The following is a 17,200-nucleotide window of genomic DNA, read 5'->3' on the forward strand; positions in this document are numbered from 1 at the left end:
AAGAGTATGCGTTTGGGGGGTGAAGTCAAAGCATTGGAGAGTTGTAGCGCCTGCCGTAGAGACCGATAGGGGAGAGACATGTTTTGTTGCATCTGGGGAAGATGAAGGTGTCTGATTGTGGTGATCTATGGCCTTTTAAATAGGGTGTGGGGGTTATTGTTTTCATTTGTTATTACGGTATGGTTTTTTTGTGTTTTTATGTTGCAAGCCAGCCTGTGAACTTTGGATAAAGGGTGGCCTAGCAATGACAAACCTAGACAGCATCTTAAAAAGTAGAGACATCACCTTGCCAACAAAGGTCTGTATAGTAAAAGCTATGGTTTTCCCAGTAGTGATGATTGGAAGTGAGAGCTGGACCATAAAGAAGGCTGATCGCCAAAGAATTGATGCTTTTGAATTATGGTGCTGGAGGAGACTCTTGAGAGTCCCATGGACTGCAAGAAGATCAAACCTCTCCATTCTGAAGGAAATCAGCCTTGAGTTCTCACAGGAAGGACAGATCCTGAAGCTGAGGCTCCAATACTTTGGCCACCTCATGAGAAGAGAAGACTCCCTGGAAAAGACCCTGATGTTGGGAAAGATGGAGGGCACAAGGAGAAGGGGACGACAGAGGACGAGATGGTTGGATAGTGGTCTCAAAGTTACCAGCATGAGTTTGACCAAACTGCGGGAGGCAGCGGAAGACAGAAGTGCCTGGCGTGCTCTGGTCCATGGGGTGACGAAGAGTCGGACACGACTAAACAACAACAACAGAAATTAAATAAGTATGTAAAATATATTTTATAGGATGATGCTTTGAGGCAACTATTCCTTTTAATCAGTTTTTGCTAACTGGGCAAAATGTTTTGGACTAGCACTCCCATCAGCCCCAGCCAGTGCAATTGTTTGGCAAAGAGTGCTTTACAGCTTCATTTAAAAAGAAACCAGAAATTAGTTCCTTTCACAAGGAAAGGGCCCTCCACACATGCTCTCGAAGCATTCTGAGAAGGCTGCCATAGTTTTCAGAACACAACCATGGGAGCCTTATTCTGATCCAGCTGGGAGGTGACTTTTAAGGGGGGGAAATCAGCAAGTAACTAAGATTCACCCTGGCATTCAGTTTCTCTCACATATTTAGAGATATGTAGGTGGAGATACTTTGATACCATCAGATTGCCCAGGGCTTTTTTTTCAGCCGGAACTCTCCAGAACTCAGTTCCTGCGCCTCTCAAGCGGCGGCATCGCCATTATAAGAGAACAAGGAAGGTGTTCACAGTGAGTTCCAGCAGCTCTTCTTTTTTAGAAAAACAGCACTGAGATTGCCTAATCAACTCTCTCTTTGTCTACACAGAGTTATATCCCTGCCAGAATATAACAAGTGATATAAACATTTGTGGCTTGTCATGTTATAGAATATTCCTGGGCAAAAAGAAGAAGAAGTAACATTAAAGAATTTAATCATGGAAAGCATAATAAAAAAGCAGGAAAATCGGACAATAAATAAAAAAATGCTGTTATCAAACCCAGTAGGGCGAGCTGCTTCCAGGGTATAAACAGGATTGTGTTGCGAATATCTTCTGGACACAAACAAGCATGCCCTAAACTCTCAGACCCACCAATTAAAATTGGACCACATTGATGCGTCAGGTTAAAATGTATGTTGGTTTATTGCATTACAGTGGTACCTCAGGTTAAGTACTTAATTCGTTCCTGAGGTCCGTTCTTAACCTGAAACTGTTCTTAACCTGAAGCACCACTTTAGCTAATGGGGCCTCCTGCTGCAGCTGCGCCGCCGGAGCACGATTTCTGTTCTCATCCTGAAGCAAAGTTCTTAACCAGAGGTACTATTTCTGGGTTAGCGGAGTCTGTAACCTGAAGTGTATGTAACCTGAAGCGTATGTAACCCGAGGTACCACTGTATATACAGGGAAGGGGACTTTTGTTGTTACACTTCAACTCCAATCAGCCCCAGGCAGTAGGGCTATTGATGGGAGTCCAGAAACAGCTCACAGCCCACAGATTTCGTGCCCCTAAACTAAAGCAGCAAAGCCAGCAGTATCTTCTTACCTTGACTTTGTGATGTCAGGAGGCGAGTCAGTGTGACGGAACCACAGAAGGAAGCGTAGAGTATGACAGCCGCATGAAACTTGCCGAAAGTCTAGTGGCTGTGTTGGAGAAGAAATGTGGATTAGTTGGTGCCTTCTGAGTGTTTGGCTTTTGGAAATAGGTAAAGCTTTCATCGAACCCTTTTTATATAAAGCTCACCTGCGACGTTGGTTTAAACCAGGGTTTCCCAAACTTGGGTCTTCGGCTGTTTTTGGACCGCAATTCCCATCATCCCTGATCACTGCTCCTGCTAGCTAGGGATGCTGTAGTCCAAAAACAGCTGAAGACCCAAGTTTGGAAAACACTGGTTTAAACCCTCACCCCCAATGTTATAACACTTAGTTTTCTCTCTTCTAGGAATCTCAAATGCTCGCATCGACCAAACACCGGGTTTAGTGCTGAGAGACGGGGACACTGCTCAGCTGGAATGCAATCAAACGGAGTCGCACAACTATATGTTCTGGTACCGGCAGGATGCAAATCACAGTCTGCAGTTTCTCTATTTTTTCCAGTATCGAGAGATTCTGGAGAACAGCAGTCTTCCTGAACGGTTCGCAGCCAAGCGGCCTGAGACTCAGCGCCTTCAGCTGAAGATTTCCTCTGTGAAACAAGAGGATTCAGCCATCTATTTCTGTGCAACCAGCATTGACACAGCAGTTCAAAGTAATGTTTCCCACCTACAAAAATATTTCATATGCATGAGCGTCTGAAGGTGGAACAACACAGACATGATCTTGTGTTTTTCTCATAACACTCATGCTTGGAATTGGGGCAGTATTTGAATAGACAAATCAGTGGATGAGAGAGGAAGTGCTTAACCTCTGCCCTGCCTGCCTGCTTTGAATTAATTTAACCTCACTGCGAGAAGTGAGGTTACAGAGAACCAGGCAGAGGGCTTTCTTGGTAGTGGCGCCTGCCCTGTGGAACGCCCTCCCATCAGATGTCAAGGAAATAAACAACTATCTGACTTTTAGAAGACATCTGAAGGCAACCCTGTTTAGGGAAGTTTTTAATGTTTGATGTTTTATCGTGTTTTTAATATTCTGTTTGGGAGCCACCCAGCCAGATGGGCAGGGAATACCGTATATCATTTCCCAGAATGCCTTTAGAACCTTACAGTTCCACCACATATGATAGAAGGTGCCTTCCTTTTGCTTACATTTCCAGCAGATATTTGCACTTGTCTTATACATTTTTGCCAGCTTACAAGGAGTCAGATACCACCGTTACATCATTTTCATATAATTTTCTTTCAGTATGCAACATGCTGAGTATTTCACCACCGCCCAAGCCTCCCTTACCTGGATTGTGCAGCAGTGTCTGGCAGCAACAGTGGCAGATTCTGGTGAGATCTGGTGAGATCTCACTGAGCTCTTGCAAGATCTTACAGAGCTCATGAGATCTTGTGAGATTCCAGGAAGATCTCACAAGATCTTGCTAGCCTAATACTGCTATTAAACCAAATAGATTTAGTAGGATTATGCGCAGGGTTTCCATGTTGGGTTGCAGCTAGCACTGTAGGCAGGGTAAGGTCCTGGCACTTGCATGACCTCCCACTACTGACATTGCTGGTGCTGGCAGAGTTGAGTAAGGTTGGCACAGTGCAAACACACTGGTGCAGCCAAACTGGTGCTCATGCCAGTGTGTTCACACCACATCAACCTCACCTCCTTCCAAGCCACAGTGATGTCAGTGTTGGGAAGTAGACCAAGAGAGGATGCCTACAAGTATTATCAGAAAACAAATAAGCCTGCCTTGAACTCTCAGCTCTGCCATATCAAATGGAAACAATTAAAGTTGACCTGATTATTCAAAAGTATGGGGCGATCTGATATAGGCTGTATGCACACCATAGATTCAAAGCACCTCCCTACCCCTCCCAAGTATTTTGGGAATTGTAGTTTGTGGGGGATGCTGGAGAATTGTACCTCTGTAGGGCATAAACTACAGTTCCCAGGATGTGTGTGTGAGTATGTGTGTGTGCACGCTTTAACTGTGTTTTAAATGTACAGTGTGTAGGCAGCCACAAACCTACACGAAAGTCTTCTTTGGCTATCACTCGTAGCCAAGTAAAATTGTCTTCCATAGACACAGTCTTAACAGTGAGTCCGTAAGTTACTGTGGAGGCCAATTCTGGTTCCACACATCCTTCCATAGTGGGGACATAGGTTTCCGGGTGGGAGTAGATCACGGTGAGGGTTTGCCCAGCGTGCCTTCCTCTTAGCATGTTTCTCCCTTTTGTCCTGAGTTCAAGTGTCTTCAAAGCCCATGTCACTTTTGGTAAAGGCTGTTCTCCAGTTGGAATGCTGGCAGGTCAGTGTTCCCCAGTTGTCGGTGTTTATACTACATTTTCTTAGATTTGCCTTGAAAGAGACTTTAAACCTCTTTTGTTGACCACCAGCATTACGCTTTCCATTTTTAAGTTCGGAATAGAGTAGTTGCTTTGGAAGACGATAATCAGGCATCCACACAACATGACCAGTCCTACGAAGTTGATGATTGCTTTGACACCGGTGATCTTTGCTTCTTCCAGTACAATGGCATTAGTTCACCTGTATTCCCAGGTGATGTGTAAAAAAATTTCAGAGATACCGTGGATGGAATAATTGGAGATGGCGTCAGAGTAAGCCCCAGTGAACTCACTCAGTGGGACTTTCAAATAGACATAAACTGAATTGCACTGCAGCCCTGGGCAGTCATTGCTGTCTCCGCCTTTGCGATGACATAAACTGGAGTCAAGAGAAAGAAGCAGAGGCTGTGGCTGTTTTAAAACGTTTGCCCACAAACATTTGCCCGCAGCTCAGAGGAGAAGAGATGTGGATCATCTGGTGTGTGGCCGCTTGCCTCTTGGAAGTAGGTAAGACCTTCACTCAAGGATTCTTATTTAAGACATTGTTTTAAAGGGTTTCTTCACAAGCTTCCCTCTCCCTCTCTCCCCCAGGATGGTCCAATGCAGAGATCAGGCAGCAGTGGAGTCTGGTGCTTCAGGAAGGCAGAAACGCCAGGCTGGAATGCGAACAAACTACCGACCACAACAGCATGTTTTGGTTCCGGCAAGACCCAGGACAGGGTCTGCAGCTTCTCTTTAGCTTCTATGTAAATCAACCACAGTATCAAGGCAACGTTTCTGAGCGTTTCCAGGCTGAGCAGCGTGAAACAAAGCAATGCCACCTTAACATTTCCCCAGCCAGACCAGAGGACTCAGCCGTGTATTTCTGTGCAAGCAGCAAAGACACAGCATTTCAAAGTCACCTCTTCTTCCTACCAAAACCTCACTTCATTGATGTGCATGCAGGGTACAGCGAAGATGACTTAGCTATTGGCAGAGGATTCTTAACCCCACAGTGGCCAGCGCTCAGCTGCAAAAGCAGACAATTGTTCTAAATGATGTTGGACCAGCTGGGCTCTGAAATTAGAACTGAGCATGGCTTGCTAAGGTGGGGGTTGTTGGGAAACTGTGTATGTGCAGCTACTCACACAGAGTCAATTAAGGTTTGGCAGACAGCCAGAAGGCAATCTGAAGGAGTACGTCTGCCTGGAGATAACAGAGACCTGGAGACCGCTCCCTGATTGGTCAAGCTCTCTGAAGGGAGTGATAATGAATGGCCTACTAACTGGAATGTGTTAGTTCAGGAGCTCAGTGTTCAGAGTTCTGTATGTCAGTGTAGGAGTTGTGAGTCGTGTAAGAGAGAGCTAGCTAAAGATCCATGTTCTGTTCCTGTAAATACTCCACTGTATATAATAAACACCTAACTACAAGTTCCTGGTTCCTGCTTTGTCTATCCTGTCTGCAGCCAAGTTGCCAATTGCTTCCATGGATTCTGCGTGTACTCTGCTAGGTCTGGCTAAGGTGCTGCAACTAGTCAGAAAGTTGCAAAACACGAATAGGTTTTGCCAGTAGGGATGGCGACAAGCCTTAGAGGTGTGATGGGCAGAGGAGAATCAGCTGCTGCATAGGAGCTCAGGACCCCCACCTTTGTCCTCTCTCTGTTTCCTGCCCCAGCAGAGCCACAAATTAGATTGCAAGCAAAATAATATTTATGGGTGGCTGTTAAAAATTATATAACTTCAAACTCCCCCATAATATAACCAGACGTAAAGAATGGATGATATTTCCAAGAGGACATCATTATATACATGCAACAATATAATAACCTGATGCTGAAACATTGATCTCATGGGACCAACAATGATAAAATTATTGTTGAAGACCAGACATGCTTCATCCCACAAGGGTCTTCCTCAGTGGTCAATAAATGTACCTAAAAACCCAGCATTGTCACCGGAAAGAAAACACTTGACTGATCTAAATAGATACAGTGAGCTGAACTGCAATAAATACAAGATATAATAGTTTGTGATCAATATACATCTTTGACAAGATTGAAAACCTCAGCCTAGTAAGTAATGGTTTTTAGGAAACTTGCCAACCATTCCATTGAATTATTGTACACATATGGTAACCCTGGAGAGATAAATGGATTAATAGAGAAGGTAGTATTTTTCTAATGCCCAGTCTATAAATCTAGATGATGCCCAATTAAAACAAAACACTTTACACTCTGGAATTTGGGTTTTAGATTTCATTTTTGTGTGTGTCCTGCCCAGCACACGCACTATTCCATTAATGTTAGGTTTGAAATTGCTTGTTTGCCTCATGACATAACACACTCCATCAGAGGCAAGGGAAATGATAACTGTTCAGCACTGTTTCTGACCCAAAACATGTGAGATTACCACTTTTTGTTTGTTTGTTTTAACAACAAGCAATCTTCAACATATTGAAAACCATTTTTTAAAAAGTTATACCTAGGAATGGGAAGAAATTCAGTTTGTTTATTACATATATAGGAAAATATATAGTGGATTCCTCTGACATCCCTAGCTGCTAATTCATTCAGATTTGACTAGCTGCTTGGTTGTTGTTTTTACCGCTGAATTGACCTGTCAGTTTAAGATTATGCTATCTTCAGAGAGATGAGCTTCTCTTTTTCAGCAGGTCCCCAGCTGCTCCACCTCCTTGGCAGAAAGGTCTCAGAACCAGTTCCTGCCACCAGTGAGGTGCGCTCAAGAGAGCCTCCTCTTCAACTCTTCTTCGAGGCTCAGAGGCAGCAGCTGCCTTGCTCCACGTTGTTCTTGCAGCAGAGACCATGTGGTGGAAAGCCCTGGGTGTTGGCCTGCAGCTTTTGGCAGGTAGGAGAATCTCTCTCACAGGCAGGATAAGTCTGTCCAGGATAAGTCTTCCACAGCTGTAAAAGGAAGGAAGAAAGAAAGAACCCAGCTGCACAGGGGAGATCTACCAAGAGAGTCGGCAATGAGATAAAAAGGGCAGCCTACAAGCAATATGGAATTTGCAACCGAGAAAAGAAACAGGCAGAGAAAGGAGGAGGGCCAGGATAATAATAATAATAATAATAATAATAATAATAATAATAATAATAATAATAATTTATTTATACCCCGCCCATCTGGCTGGGTTTCCCCAGCCACTCATATTTGCGCTCAGTGCAAATATGAGGTGGGACTTACCGTAGTTGAGGGAAAGGGCAGTTTCTTCCTTGTGGAAACAGAAAAGCAAAGTTAGGAGCCAAACTGTGACATATAAAACTGAGCAAGTTTTTCTGTTTGGGGTCCTTGTTCACTACTCAGGTCTTTTACAGGTTTCTGCAGCGGAGTCACCGTGACCCAGAAGGAACAGTTCAAATTTGCCCGGAAGGGGGCCAAAACAAGCATCGAGTGTTCCCACAATGATAACACCTACTCAACTATCCTTTGGTATAGGCAGGAGAGCAACCGTGCAGAGAAGCGGCTGGAGCTCATTGGCTACTCTGTACATGGATCTGTGTCTATGGAGCCCAATATGGAGAAATACAGTATAGAATCGACAAATGTGACACATGCTTCCCTGTCTATCACTCCGGAACAAACGACAGATTCAGCCGTGTATTTTTGCGCAGCTAGTAAGGGCACAGCAAGAACTTTCTGCCTCACAGCTGCACATAAACACTGCAGCTCTGACAACACTCCCCTTCCTGCCCTCTATACCACACACACACACACACACACACACACACACACCAGTCACTTACAGAGTCCTGTTTCATAAGACAATGAGAAACAACAGCACTATCTACCACTGTGGGCTTACGGACCCTCTACATGTGCCTATTTTCCAGGGACAGTCCTAAATTTACAGAAGCCATCCTGTTTCTGATTTGATCCCGAAATGTCCCACTTTTCCTTAGGATGCCCCTATTTTCATCGGAGAAATGTTGGAGGGTATGGGCTTATGGCCCGCAGCATTATTTATGATTTTCAATTTCATACATTTCAATAATTTTACAATCATTTGAACATTTCAAAACTTGACTTCCTTCCTCCTCTTTCTGCAGTTCCTTAAATTTATTTTTAATATTTTTTGCATATCGAAATTAATTTGCTCATTTATTCATCTCCTTTAAATGTATACACTTATAACACTGCAGGTTATTACAATAATCCTGCCAATGTTCTTATCTGTTTACAATTTATTTGTACATATTCAGCAAACCATTTCCATTCTTTTATAAAAAGTTTGTTATCTTGATTTCTTATTTTTCCGGTACGATTCCATTTACCATGAAATATACTCGGAGTCGAGAGTGGATTTCATGCTCTTTATTCAGCTCATAGTGGTGAGGAGGAGTGGAAGTTTCCCCAAAATATCTGCTTTATATACATTATTTACACAACGGGCTGCACGTGATTGGCTAATTCCGGGATTCTCCTGTAGGCCAATCAGGTTGTGGATTCACTCCCACCTGGAGCTGGATTGGGTGGCTCCTGCGGACCAGTCATACTGCTGCATTGTTCTAGGACCAATCAGACTGCTGCATTCTGAATCCTGTTGTTCTAGGACCAATCAGACTGCTGCATTTTGGATCCTATTGTTCTAGGACCAATCAGACGGCTGCATTTTGGATCCTATCGTTCTAGGACCAATCAGACTGCTGCATTTTGGATCCTATCGTTCTAGGACCAATCAGACTGCTGCATTTTGGATCCTATCGTTCTAGGACCAATCAGACTGCTGCATTTTGGGTCCTATTGTTCTAGGATTAATCAGACTGCTGCATTTTGGATCCTATTCAACTCAGTACATAACAACCATGTATGGACCAATGTGAGATTCCAATTCCTCTGCGGGGCTTCTGGCAATGAGAAACTCTCAGGAAGAGCATGTGCTACAGAATCCTCTATGGATTTGGGATCTGGGACATTATAAACATTATAAAACAGTGTTCAGGGCCAGGCAGGTTTGCTGGCTGACCTGGCAGCCTCAGGCTGCAACACCTGCATTTTCTATTACTGGAAATAGCATGTCTTTATCACTTTTCCATACGATAAAATGCTCAAATTATCCCGAGATCCTGGGAAGTGATGACCTTGGGAGGTGGGCGTTCAGCCAGACAAAGCCTGCCAGCAGCTATTTAGGACATGAAACCTCCAGCAATTTTCTACTCTGAGCAGGTAGACACTATGAAGTTCCTCTTGATCCTTACCTGTCTGGGAGTTGCGGGTGGGTCCTTTGATGCTGCTTCATCTTTCTCTCCTCGGAACTCAGGACAACTAAAAAAAAAAAAGAATTTTCTATCATAGGCCCACTGGAGACAGCAAACGCCATCCAGAAGTTATATTTGTCATCCTGCTGGGATAACAGAGTTGTGAGCAGTGGTAGGGATAGCATACGAACACATGGAGCAAGCTGTCTGTAGTGCCCTAAGCCCAGTGCATTTTTTCCTAGCAAAAGAGGTGCCGGAACTCTCCATGAACTTCTCCTTCGTTTTCTTAGAATGGCAATGGCGTGCATCTGAGTTCTGGTGATTTCTGGCTGAAAAAAAGGCCCAGCTTTAGACTGTTATTGGGTTTGTTTGTTTGTTTGTTTGTTTGTTTGTTTGTTTGTTTGCACTAAGATACAGGTCTTCATATGGGATGCGGGTGGCGCTGTGTGTTAAACCACAGAGCTTAGGACTTGCCAATCAGAAGGTCGGCAGTTCAAATCCCTGCGACAGGGTGAGCTCCCGTTGCTCGGTCCCTGCTTCTGCCAACCTAGCAGTTTGAAAGCACCTCAAAGTGCAAGTAGATAAATAGGTACCGCTCCGGCGGGAAGGTAAACGACGTTTCCGTGAGCTGCTCTGGTTCGCCAGAAGCGGCTTAGTCATGCTGGCCACATGACCTGGAAGCTGTATGCCGGCTCCCTCGGCCAGTAAAGCAAGATGAGCACCGCAACCCCAGAGTCGGCCACGACTGGACCTAATGGTCAGGGGTCCCTTTACCTTTTACCTTTACAGGTCTTCATGGTGAGGGCCAGACCAACCATGAGGCAAGATGAGGCAATTGCCTCAGGCAGCAGCATCCAAGGGGCAGCAGATCTAGTCTCCAGGGTGTGACCTGCTCCTTGAAGGCCACATCTGCTGACTCCTTGGCAGCCCCATACCCAACGCCACCTCTACAGAGGCCTTTTGGCGATAGGAGACACTGCTGGTCTCCTCCCACCCTTGTTCCCTATGAAGATTGTTTTGCCCCCACCCCTTGTTCCTGATGTTGATCTTCACTCACCCCTTCTTCCCTAGCTGGGCGTGCAATGAGGAGCCATTTTGTGGTTCACCTCAGCTGCCAGAATGTCTTGGGCCAGCAGTGTTCATAGTAAAGCTATTTACGACAGGCAGCTAGAGCCACCATATCGCCACCGTTTTGCAAAGACCTCCACCTCGCTCAGTTCCCCAGTTTGCTGCATGATTTGGCAAGGCACTGCCTTAGCCAAACCTACCCTCAACAGGGTTGTGTTTCGAAGAAAACTGTGGCAATAACTTCAGTACTCAGTACACTGAAGAGCCATACGGTAACGATAAATAGTTTGCCTTTGTCAAAGCTTTGTTGTAGCCTCTGTTCTGCAGATGAAAACAGAGAGCAAGATGGATTTTAGCATGGCGCAGTTGCTTCAGGAGTGATGGTGCCTCGTAAAAGTTTAGGCAATGCAGGGTCCTCAAAATGTTGTTGGACTCCAACTCCCATCATCCCCAGCCAGTATCACCCACACACAGGGATTATGAGAGCTGTAGTCCATCAATATGGAGAGAGAGACTTTCTGCTGACCATCAGGCAATGCCTTTTTCCACCTGCTTTTCCTAACCCTCCAGCCCCAGGAGACTTTCCCTGACCATGATTTGGGAACAGCGGACGCAGCTTTGAAGAGAGAAGAGGAGATTTAAAAAATAATAATAATTTTATATGTGTCCTTGTTTCTCAGTTGGATCTTTTTACATGGTTTCGTATGCTTTCTGGAATTTTTATGCATTGTGACTATGATTATAGTTTATTAATTCTTGATTGTAATTGATAAGTATAAAATGTTTAATTATTATTTGCTGGTATTTAATTTTACTGTTGACTATTATATTTTAATGGATCATTGAATATTGCTTTATTTGATATAGGTTGTTTATTTTAAAGCTATTGTGACTTTTTTGTACAGTGGTACCTTGGTTCTCAAACTTAATCCGTTCTGGGAGTTTGTTTGACTCCTGAAACCGTTTGAAAACCAAGCCATGGCTTCCGATTGGCTGCAGGAGCTTCCTGCACTCAACTGGAAGCCGCATCGGACGCTCAGCTTCTAAAAAATGTTTGCAAACCGGAACACTCACTTCCAGGTTTGCGGTGTTTGGGAGCCAATTTGTTTGGGAGAAGAGCTGTTCGAGTACCAAGGTACCACTGTATTGGATCAGACTGTTATTACGTGTGCAATCTTTGCTGTCTATTTTGTTGTTTCTTCAGCTTGTAAAACACCTTGTTTATAGTAATCTAGAAAGGCAGTACACAAATTAAAAGTGAAATGAAATGAAATATTTGAAGGGCACCACAAAAAAACTTCCCCTGATTTAAAGCATTCGTGCAATCCAATCTTTGGCCTATCCATAAGAAATGTGGTGCCGTTCTTTGTGTGCAGCGAACTGGCAAAAAATAAATAAAAGGATCTTCAGGATTCAAGACGCTTCTGTTCAGTAAGATGACGCATTTCTGACGAACATAGCAGGGTGATCGTCACTTTGCTTAGTTGACAACTGTCCTTGGCTTTCACAGCTGCTGTCCCCTTTGATGATGACGACAAGATTGTGGGAGGCTACACCTGCCAGGAGCACTCGGTCCCCTACCAGGTGTCACTGAATGCTGGATATCACTTCTGTGGGGGCTCTCTCATCAGCAGTCAGTGGGTTGTATCAGCTGCTCACTGCTTCCAGTCGTGAGTAAAGAACATTCAAATCCTTGCTTAGGCTCTGTTTCCCTCTCCCTGGTACCTTCTTTCAGAGCTAACAAAGTATGGATGGGACTAGGGCATCACCAGGGAGGCTGGTACCTTGGCATCTACATGCTGCAGATACTCAGGACAGATCAAAGAAAGCAATTCTCCACATAAAGGTAAAGGGACCCCTGACCATTAGGTCCAGTCATGGCCGACTCTGGGGTTGCGGCGCTCCTCTCGCTTTATTGGCCGAGGGAGCCGGCATACAGCTTCCGGGTCATGTGGCCAGCATGACTAAGTCGCTTCTGGTGAACCAGAGCAGTGCACGGAAACGCCGTTTACCTTCCTGCCTGAGTGGGACCTATTTATCTACTTGCACTGTGATGTGCTTTCAAACTGCTAGGTTGGCAGGAGCAGGGACCGAGCAATGGGAGCTCACCCCGTCTTGGGGATTCGAACCGCCGACCTTCTGGTCGGCAGATCCTAGGCTCTGTGGTTTAACACACAGCGCTAACCCGCATCCCTAATTCTCCACATAGCTGCACAGTAACCTTGGGTCAAATGTTTGTGGTGATGGCTTCTGTGAGGGAGGGGGAATGTGCTTGCAGCTTTCAAGTCAATGCCCCCATCATCATGAAATAATAATAGTAATAATAATTTATTATTTATACCCCGCCCATCCAGCTGGGCCTCCCAAACTGTTGGTTCCCAACAAATTAAAAACAGAATAAAACATCAAATATTAAAAACTTCCCTAAATGACATAAAAGACTTCCATTGAATTATGAATGTATAGCTTCTCTTATCCATGCATTTGAAAATAATAATAACCAAAGAATTAACCTAAAGCTGAGTTCACACAGTTTGGGCAACCAGCTTTTCCTCATAGGAACTTTTGCGTCTTTCCAAAGCTTTGCTACACATATCCCTTGCCATTTGCTAAACAGTTGTCTACAATCCTAAGCTTCCTTTTTCAGTCACTGCCTGGCCTTAAATATGACCTGGAATAGTGTCTGTGGATCTTATTTTTCTTTCTTTTTTAAGTTTTTCTTTATACTTTTCAAGTTTATACATTTCATTAGTTTTACAAATCAATTTAACATTTCAAAACTTGACTTCCTTCCCTCTCTTTCTGCAGTTCCTTAATTTTTAAAAAATATTTTCTTCATATCCAAATTCATTTCACTTGCTCATTTAATTATCTACTGTAAATATATACTCTTGTGAAACTGCAGGTTATTACAATAAGCCTGCTAATGTTCTTATCTGTTCACAATTTATCTGTAAATATTCAATAAACCATTTTCATTCTTTTATAAAAAGTTTGTTATCCTGATTTCTTATTCTTCTGGTAAGTTTCACCATTTCTGCATATTCCATGAGGTTTTTTTATCCATTCTTCCTTTAGTGGGACTTCTGCCTTTTTCCATTTTGTCGGTGTTTTTTATGGCAGTTTTCTGTACATGCTCTATGTGAATCAACCATATCACATTCTAGAGCTCCATTTAGATTAAACATTTTGGACTGAGAATTTCACACTGTAACATACACTTAATAATAACCACTGTGACGTGTTGCAAATATTTCAGTTTCCGCATCCAGGTGAGGCTTGGGGAATACAACATAAATGTCCTGGAAGGGTCAGAGGAGCTCATTGATGCCGAGAAACAAATTCCCCATCCCAAGTATGACCCGGTTACCACGGACAACGACATTATGCTCATCAAGCTGGCTACGCCTGCCACCCTGAACTCCCGCGTCCGAGCCATTTCCTTGCCTTCGAAATGTGTGGCTGCTGGGACCGAGTGCCTGATCTCAGGATGGGGCAACACCCTCAGTGATGGATGTGAGTTAAAGGATGTTTCGTGCATTCAAATCACACAGGGCAACTTTTCTTTCTGCAGGAATTCAAGGCCAAACTAGACATTGCCATGGAGGTGCATCTAGCAGCCTCTCAGCACTTTTAGTAGTAGTAGCAGTAATAATAATAATGTTGTTTAGTCGTTTAGTCGTGTCCGACTCTTCATGACCCCCTGGACCAGAGCAAGCCAGGCACTCCTGTCTTCCACTGCCTCCCGCAGTTTGGTCAAACTCATGTTCGCAGCTTCGAGAACACTATCCAACCATCTCATCCTCTGCCATCCCCTTCTCCTTGTGCCCTCCATCTTTCCCAACATCAGGGTCTTTTCCAGGGAGTCTTCTCTTCTCATGAGGTGGCCAAAGTCTTGGAGCCTCAGCTTCAGGATCTGACCTTCCAGTGAGCACTCAGAGCTGATTTCCTTCAGAATGGATAGGTTTGATCTTCTTGCAGTCCATGGGACTCTCAAGAGTCTCTGCCAGCACCATAATTCAAAAGCATCAATTCTTCAGCGAATATAATAATAATAATAATAATAATAATAATAATAATACCAATAAGAATAATTTATAGCAGCACATGCAGGGGCTGCTTAACCTTTTCCTCCCTGGCTATTCCACAGCCCATGTACCATTTCAAAGGGAGAAATGGCATGTTTGGATGCTTCTCAGTAGAAAACAAACCTGCCCAAATATTGAAATGTGACACGTTAGGGAGATTAAACTGAAACTCATTTTTTATGGGAGTGTTATTTAGATCATTGGTACCCCCACAGTTGAGTCAAAAAAAGGCTTCTAAGGTGACTTAAAGGTAAAGGTAAAGGACCCCTGACAGTTAAGTCCAGTCGCGAATGACTCTGGGGTTGAAGCGCTCGTCTTGCTTTACAGGCCAAGGGGCTGACGTTTGTCCTCAGACAGTTTTTCTGGGTTATGTGGCCAGCGTGACTAAGCCGCTTCTGGAGAAACCAGAGCAGCACAGGGAAACGCCGTTTACCTTCCCATCGGAGTGGTACCTATTTATCTCCTTGCACTTTGACGTGCTTTCGAACTGCTAGGTTGGCAGGAGCAGGGACCGAGCAACGGGAGCTCACCCCGTCGCGGGGATTTGAACCGCCGACCTTCCGATCGGCAAGCCCTAGGCTTTGTGGTTTAGACCACAGTGCCACCCGCATCCCCAAGGTGGCTTATGTACCCTCAGTTAAAACAAGGTAGTCCCTGCTTGCAAGTTTGCCATTTTACCAACACAACACAAAAGGAAAAACGGGGCAGGGAGGGATGAGGAAAATAGCAAACTACAAAGTAGATATGTAGATGGGGCAAGTTTTTGGTGGTTGTTCCAATTCATGAACTTTGCAAACTGTAGTGGTATGGACCCAGGAACGCTATACAATATCACAGGTCATGCTGTGGTTTGGTAGTTTTTGCTTCTCTCTTAATTTCTTGGTTTATAACAACATTCCTTATTTCCTTTTCCCCCACCCACTCCATTTTGGGGCAGTCAACTTGCCAGAGCTTCTTCAGTGCCTGGATGCTCCCGTTCTAAGTGACACCGAGTGCAAGGATGCCCTGGTGGGGCAAATCACCCCAAACATGATATGCGCAGGATACCTGGAAGGCGGCAAAGATTCCTGTGATGTGAGATGCCTTTTTGTGCCTTTTTTCTTTTGCTGAGACACAAACGCTGCTGCTGCTACACTTGTGCCTTTAATTAGAAGAACCATGTGGGTCACATTTGCAGATGACACCAGACTTTAACGGATTGGAGGATGGGAACCAAACCAATAAAATGAATTTCAATAGGGATAAATGCAAGGTTCTTCACTTAGACAGGGAAAACCAGCTGTGCACAAATAGAAGATGAGATTCCATACATTAAAAATAGGACAGAAGGCAGGTTGAATCCAGTCTGGAAAACATTGGCTTGTTGTGGAGTAAAGGCTAGGGGTTCAAACTGTTAAGTTGTGGATGAACATATCAGACGACACAGCGATTCCTCAAGCAGCTCTTGTTTATTCACAGGCCAGAAGAGAACTGAACTGAAGGGTTCAGTCAGCCTGCTTATATAGAGCTCCAGTACAACGTTACAGTAACAACTTTCTAAAACTATCCAATCACAGAACGTCACTTTCGATCCCTTATTTGCATAACTATCTACAGTATCCCCCTGCTGGCCCAGGGTGAGAACTTCAGTACATAACACAAACCATCTCCAGTGCTAAGTTGGGAAAATGAAATCCCTTTGAAGACCTTCATAGGATTGGCTGTGTGTGTGTGTGTGTGTGTGTGTGTGTGTGTGTTTGTGCGTGTGCATGTGTTTTCCCCTTTAGAATGCCATAATCAGTCTTCAGATGCATAAATTGGTACCCGACTAAAAACAGACATTTCTTAACTACCCAAATCTTTTATTTACAGGGGGATTCTGGTGGACCCATGGTATGCAATGGGGAGCTCCAAGGAATTGTGTCTTGGGGCATAGGGTGCGCTCTGAAAGGTTTTCCTGGCGTATACACCAAGGTCTGTAACTATGTGGACTGGATCCAAGAAACAATTGCAGCCAACTAAAAATTCCATCCCTGTCTTTGGATATTTGCCTTTTCTTCTGTTTAATTCAGCATCGCTGTGCTAAATAAAGTCAGATCATGTGATGCAGCCATCTTTTTATTTCATGAGTTAGCAGAGTTCCAAATGTGAACTAATTCCCCCCTCTACACTTTGAAGTTTTTATACTGGACATCCGTGTTAAACATTCCTGTCACACAGTATTCCTGACTACTATAACCAGTGCTCCCCCCCCTAAAAAAAATGTTTAGCTGTACTCTCATTTTGACTCCAGAAAATGACCATTTTATAGTTCAAATTGGGGGAAATAAATACAGTAAATGGAAAAAGTACAAAGAACATGCATTACTCATATTGAAATACTGCCCCTCAATGAGGCCAAACTTTCGTCAGTAAAACACCGCACATCCACATTCCACA

General features: G+C 44.1%; 2 protein-coding genes across 3 annotated transcripts; both read left to right on the forward strand.

Moving 5' to 3' along the window:
- The first annotated feature begins 1,903 nt into the window (after positions 1-1,903).
- LOC310835077 (uncharacterized protein) lies at positions 1,904-5,812 on the forward strand. 2 transcript variants are annotated; one of them, XR_014559395.1, is made up of 4 exons: positions 3,894-4,065; positions 4,105-4,398; positions 4,509-4,942; positions 5,027-5,812. XR_014559395.1 is itself a non-coding variant. In XM_083719796.1 (3 exons), exons 1-3 carry the CDS (start codon positions 2,161-2,163, stop codon positions 5,467-5,469), a joined length of 795 nt encoding a protein of 264 aa, XP_083575922.1. In that variant the 5' UTR covers positions 1,904-2,160; the 3' UTR covers positions 5,470-5,806. The 2 variants fall into 2 exon arrangements, 1 of the variants encoding a protein (XP_083575922.1); XM_083719796.1 differs by lacking the exons at positions 3,894-4,065; positions 4,105-4,398; positions 4,509-4,942 and adding exons at positions 1,904-2,206; positions 2,443-2,748 and having other exon boundaries at positions 5,027-5,806.
- A 3,791-nt stretch (positions 5,813-9,603) lies between these two features.
- On the forward strand, positions 9,604-16,783 carry LOC310835121 (trypsin-like; the record flags this gene model as incomplete). Its single annotated transcript, XM_083719886.1, has 5 exons — positions 9,604-9,643; positions 12,205-12,364; positions 13,954-14,210; positions 15,720-15,856; positions 16,634-16,783. 5 exons carry the CDS (start codon positions 9,604-9,606, stop codon positions 16,781-16,783), a joined length of 744 nt encoding a protein of 247 aa, XP_083576012.1.
- Positions 16,784-17,200: the final 417 nt, after the last annotated feature.

This window comes from Podarcis gaigeae, assembly GCF_964106915.1.
Source record: "Podarcis gaigeae genome assembly, chromosome: 17".
In the NCBI taxonomy this organism is placed as follows: Eukaryota; Metazoa; Chordata; class Lepidosauria; order Squamata; family Lacertidae; genus Podarcis; species Podarcis gaigeae.

Coding starts and splice junctions, on each gene's coding strand:
- LOC310835077 (XM_083719796.1), top strand. CDS start 2,161: ATGTGGATTAGTTGGTGCCTTCTGAGTGTTTGGCTTTTGGAAATAG. Junction 2,207..2,442: donor TGTTTGGCTTTTGGAAATAG/GTAAAGCTTTCA, acceptor TCTCTCTTCTAG/GAATCTCAAATGCTCGCATC. Junction 2,749..5,026: donor CATTGACACAGCAGTTCAAA/GTAATGTTTCCC, acceptor TCTCTCCCCCAG/GATGGTCCAATGCAGAGATC.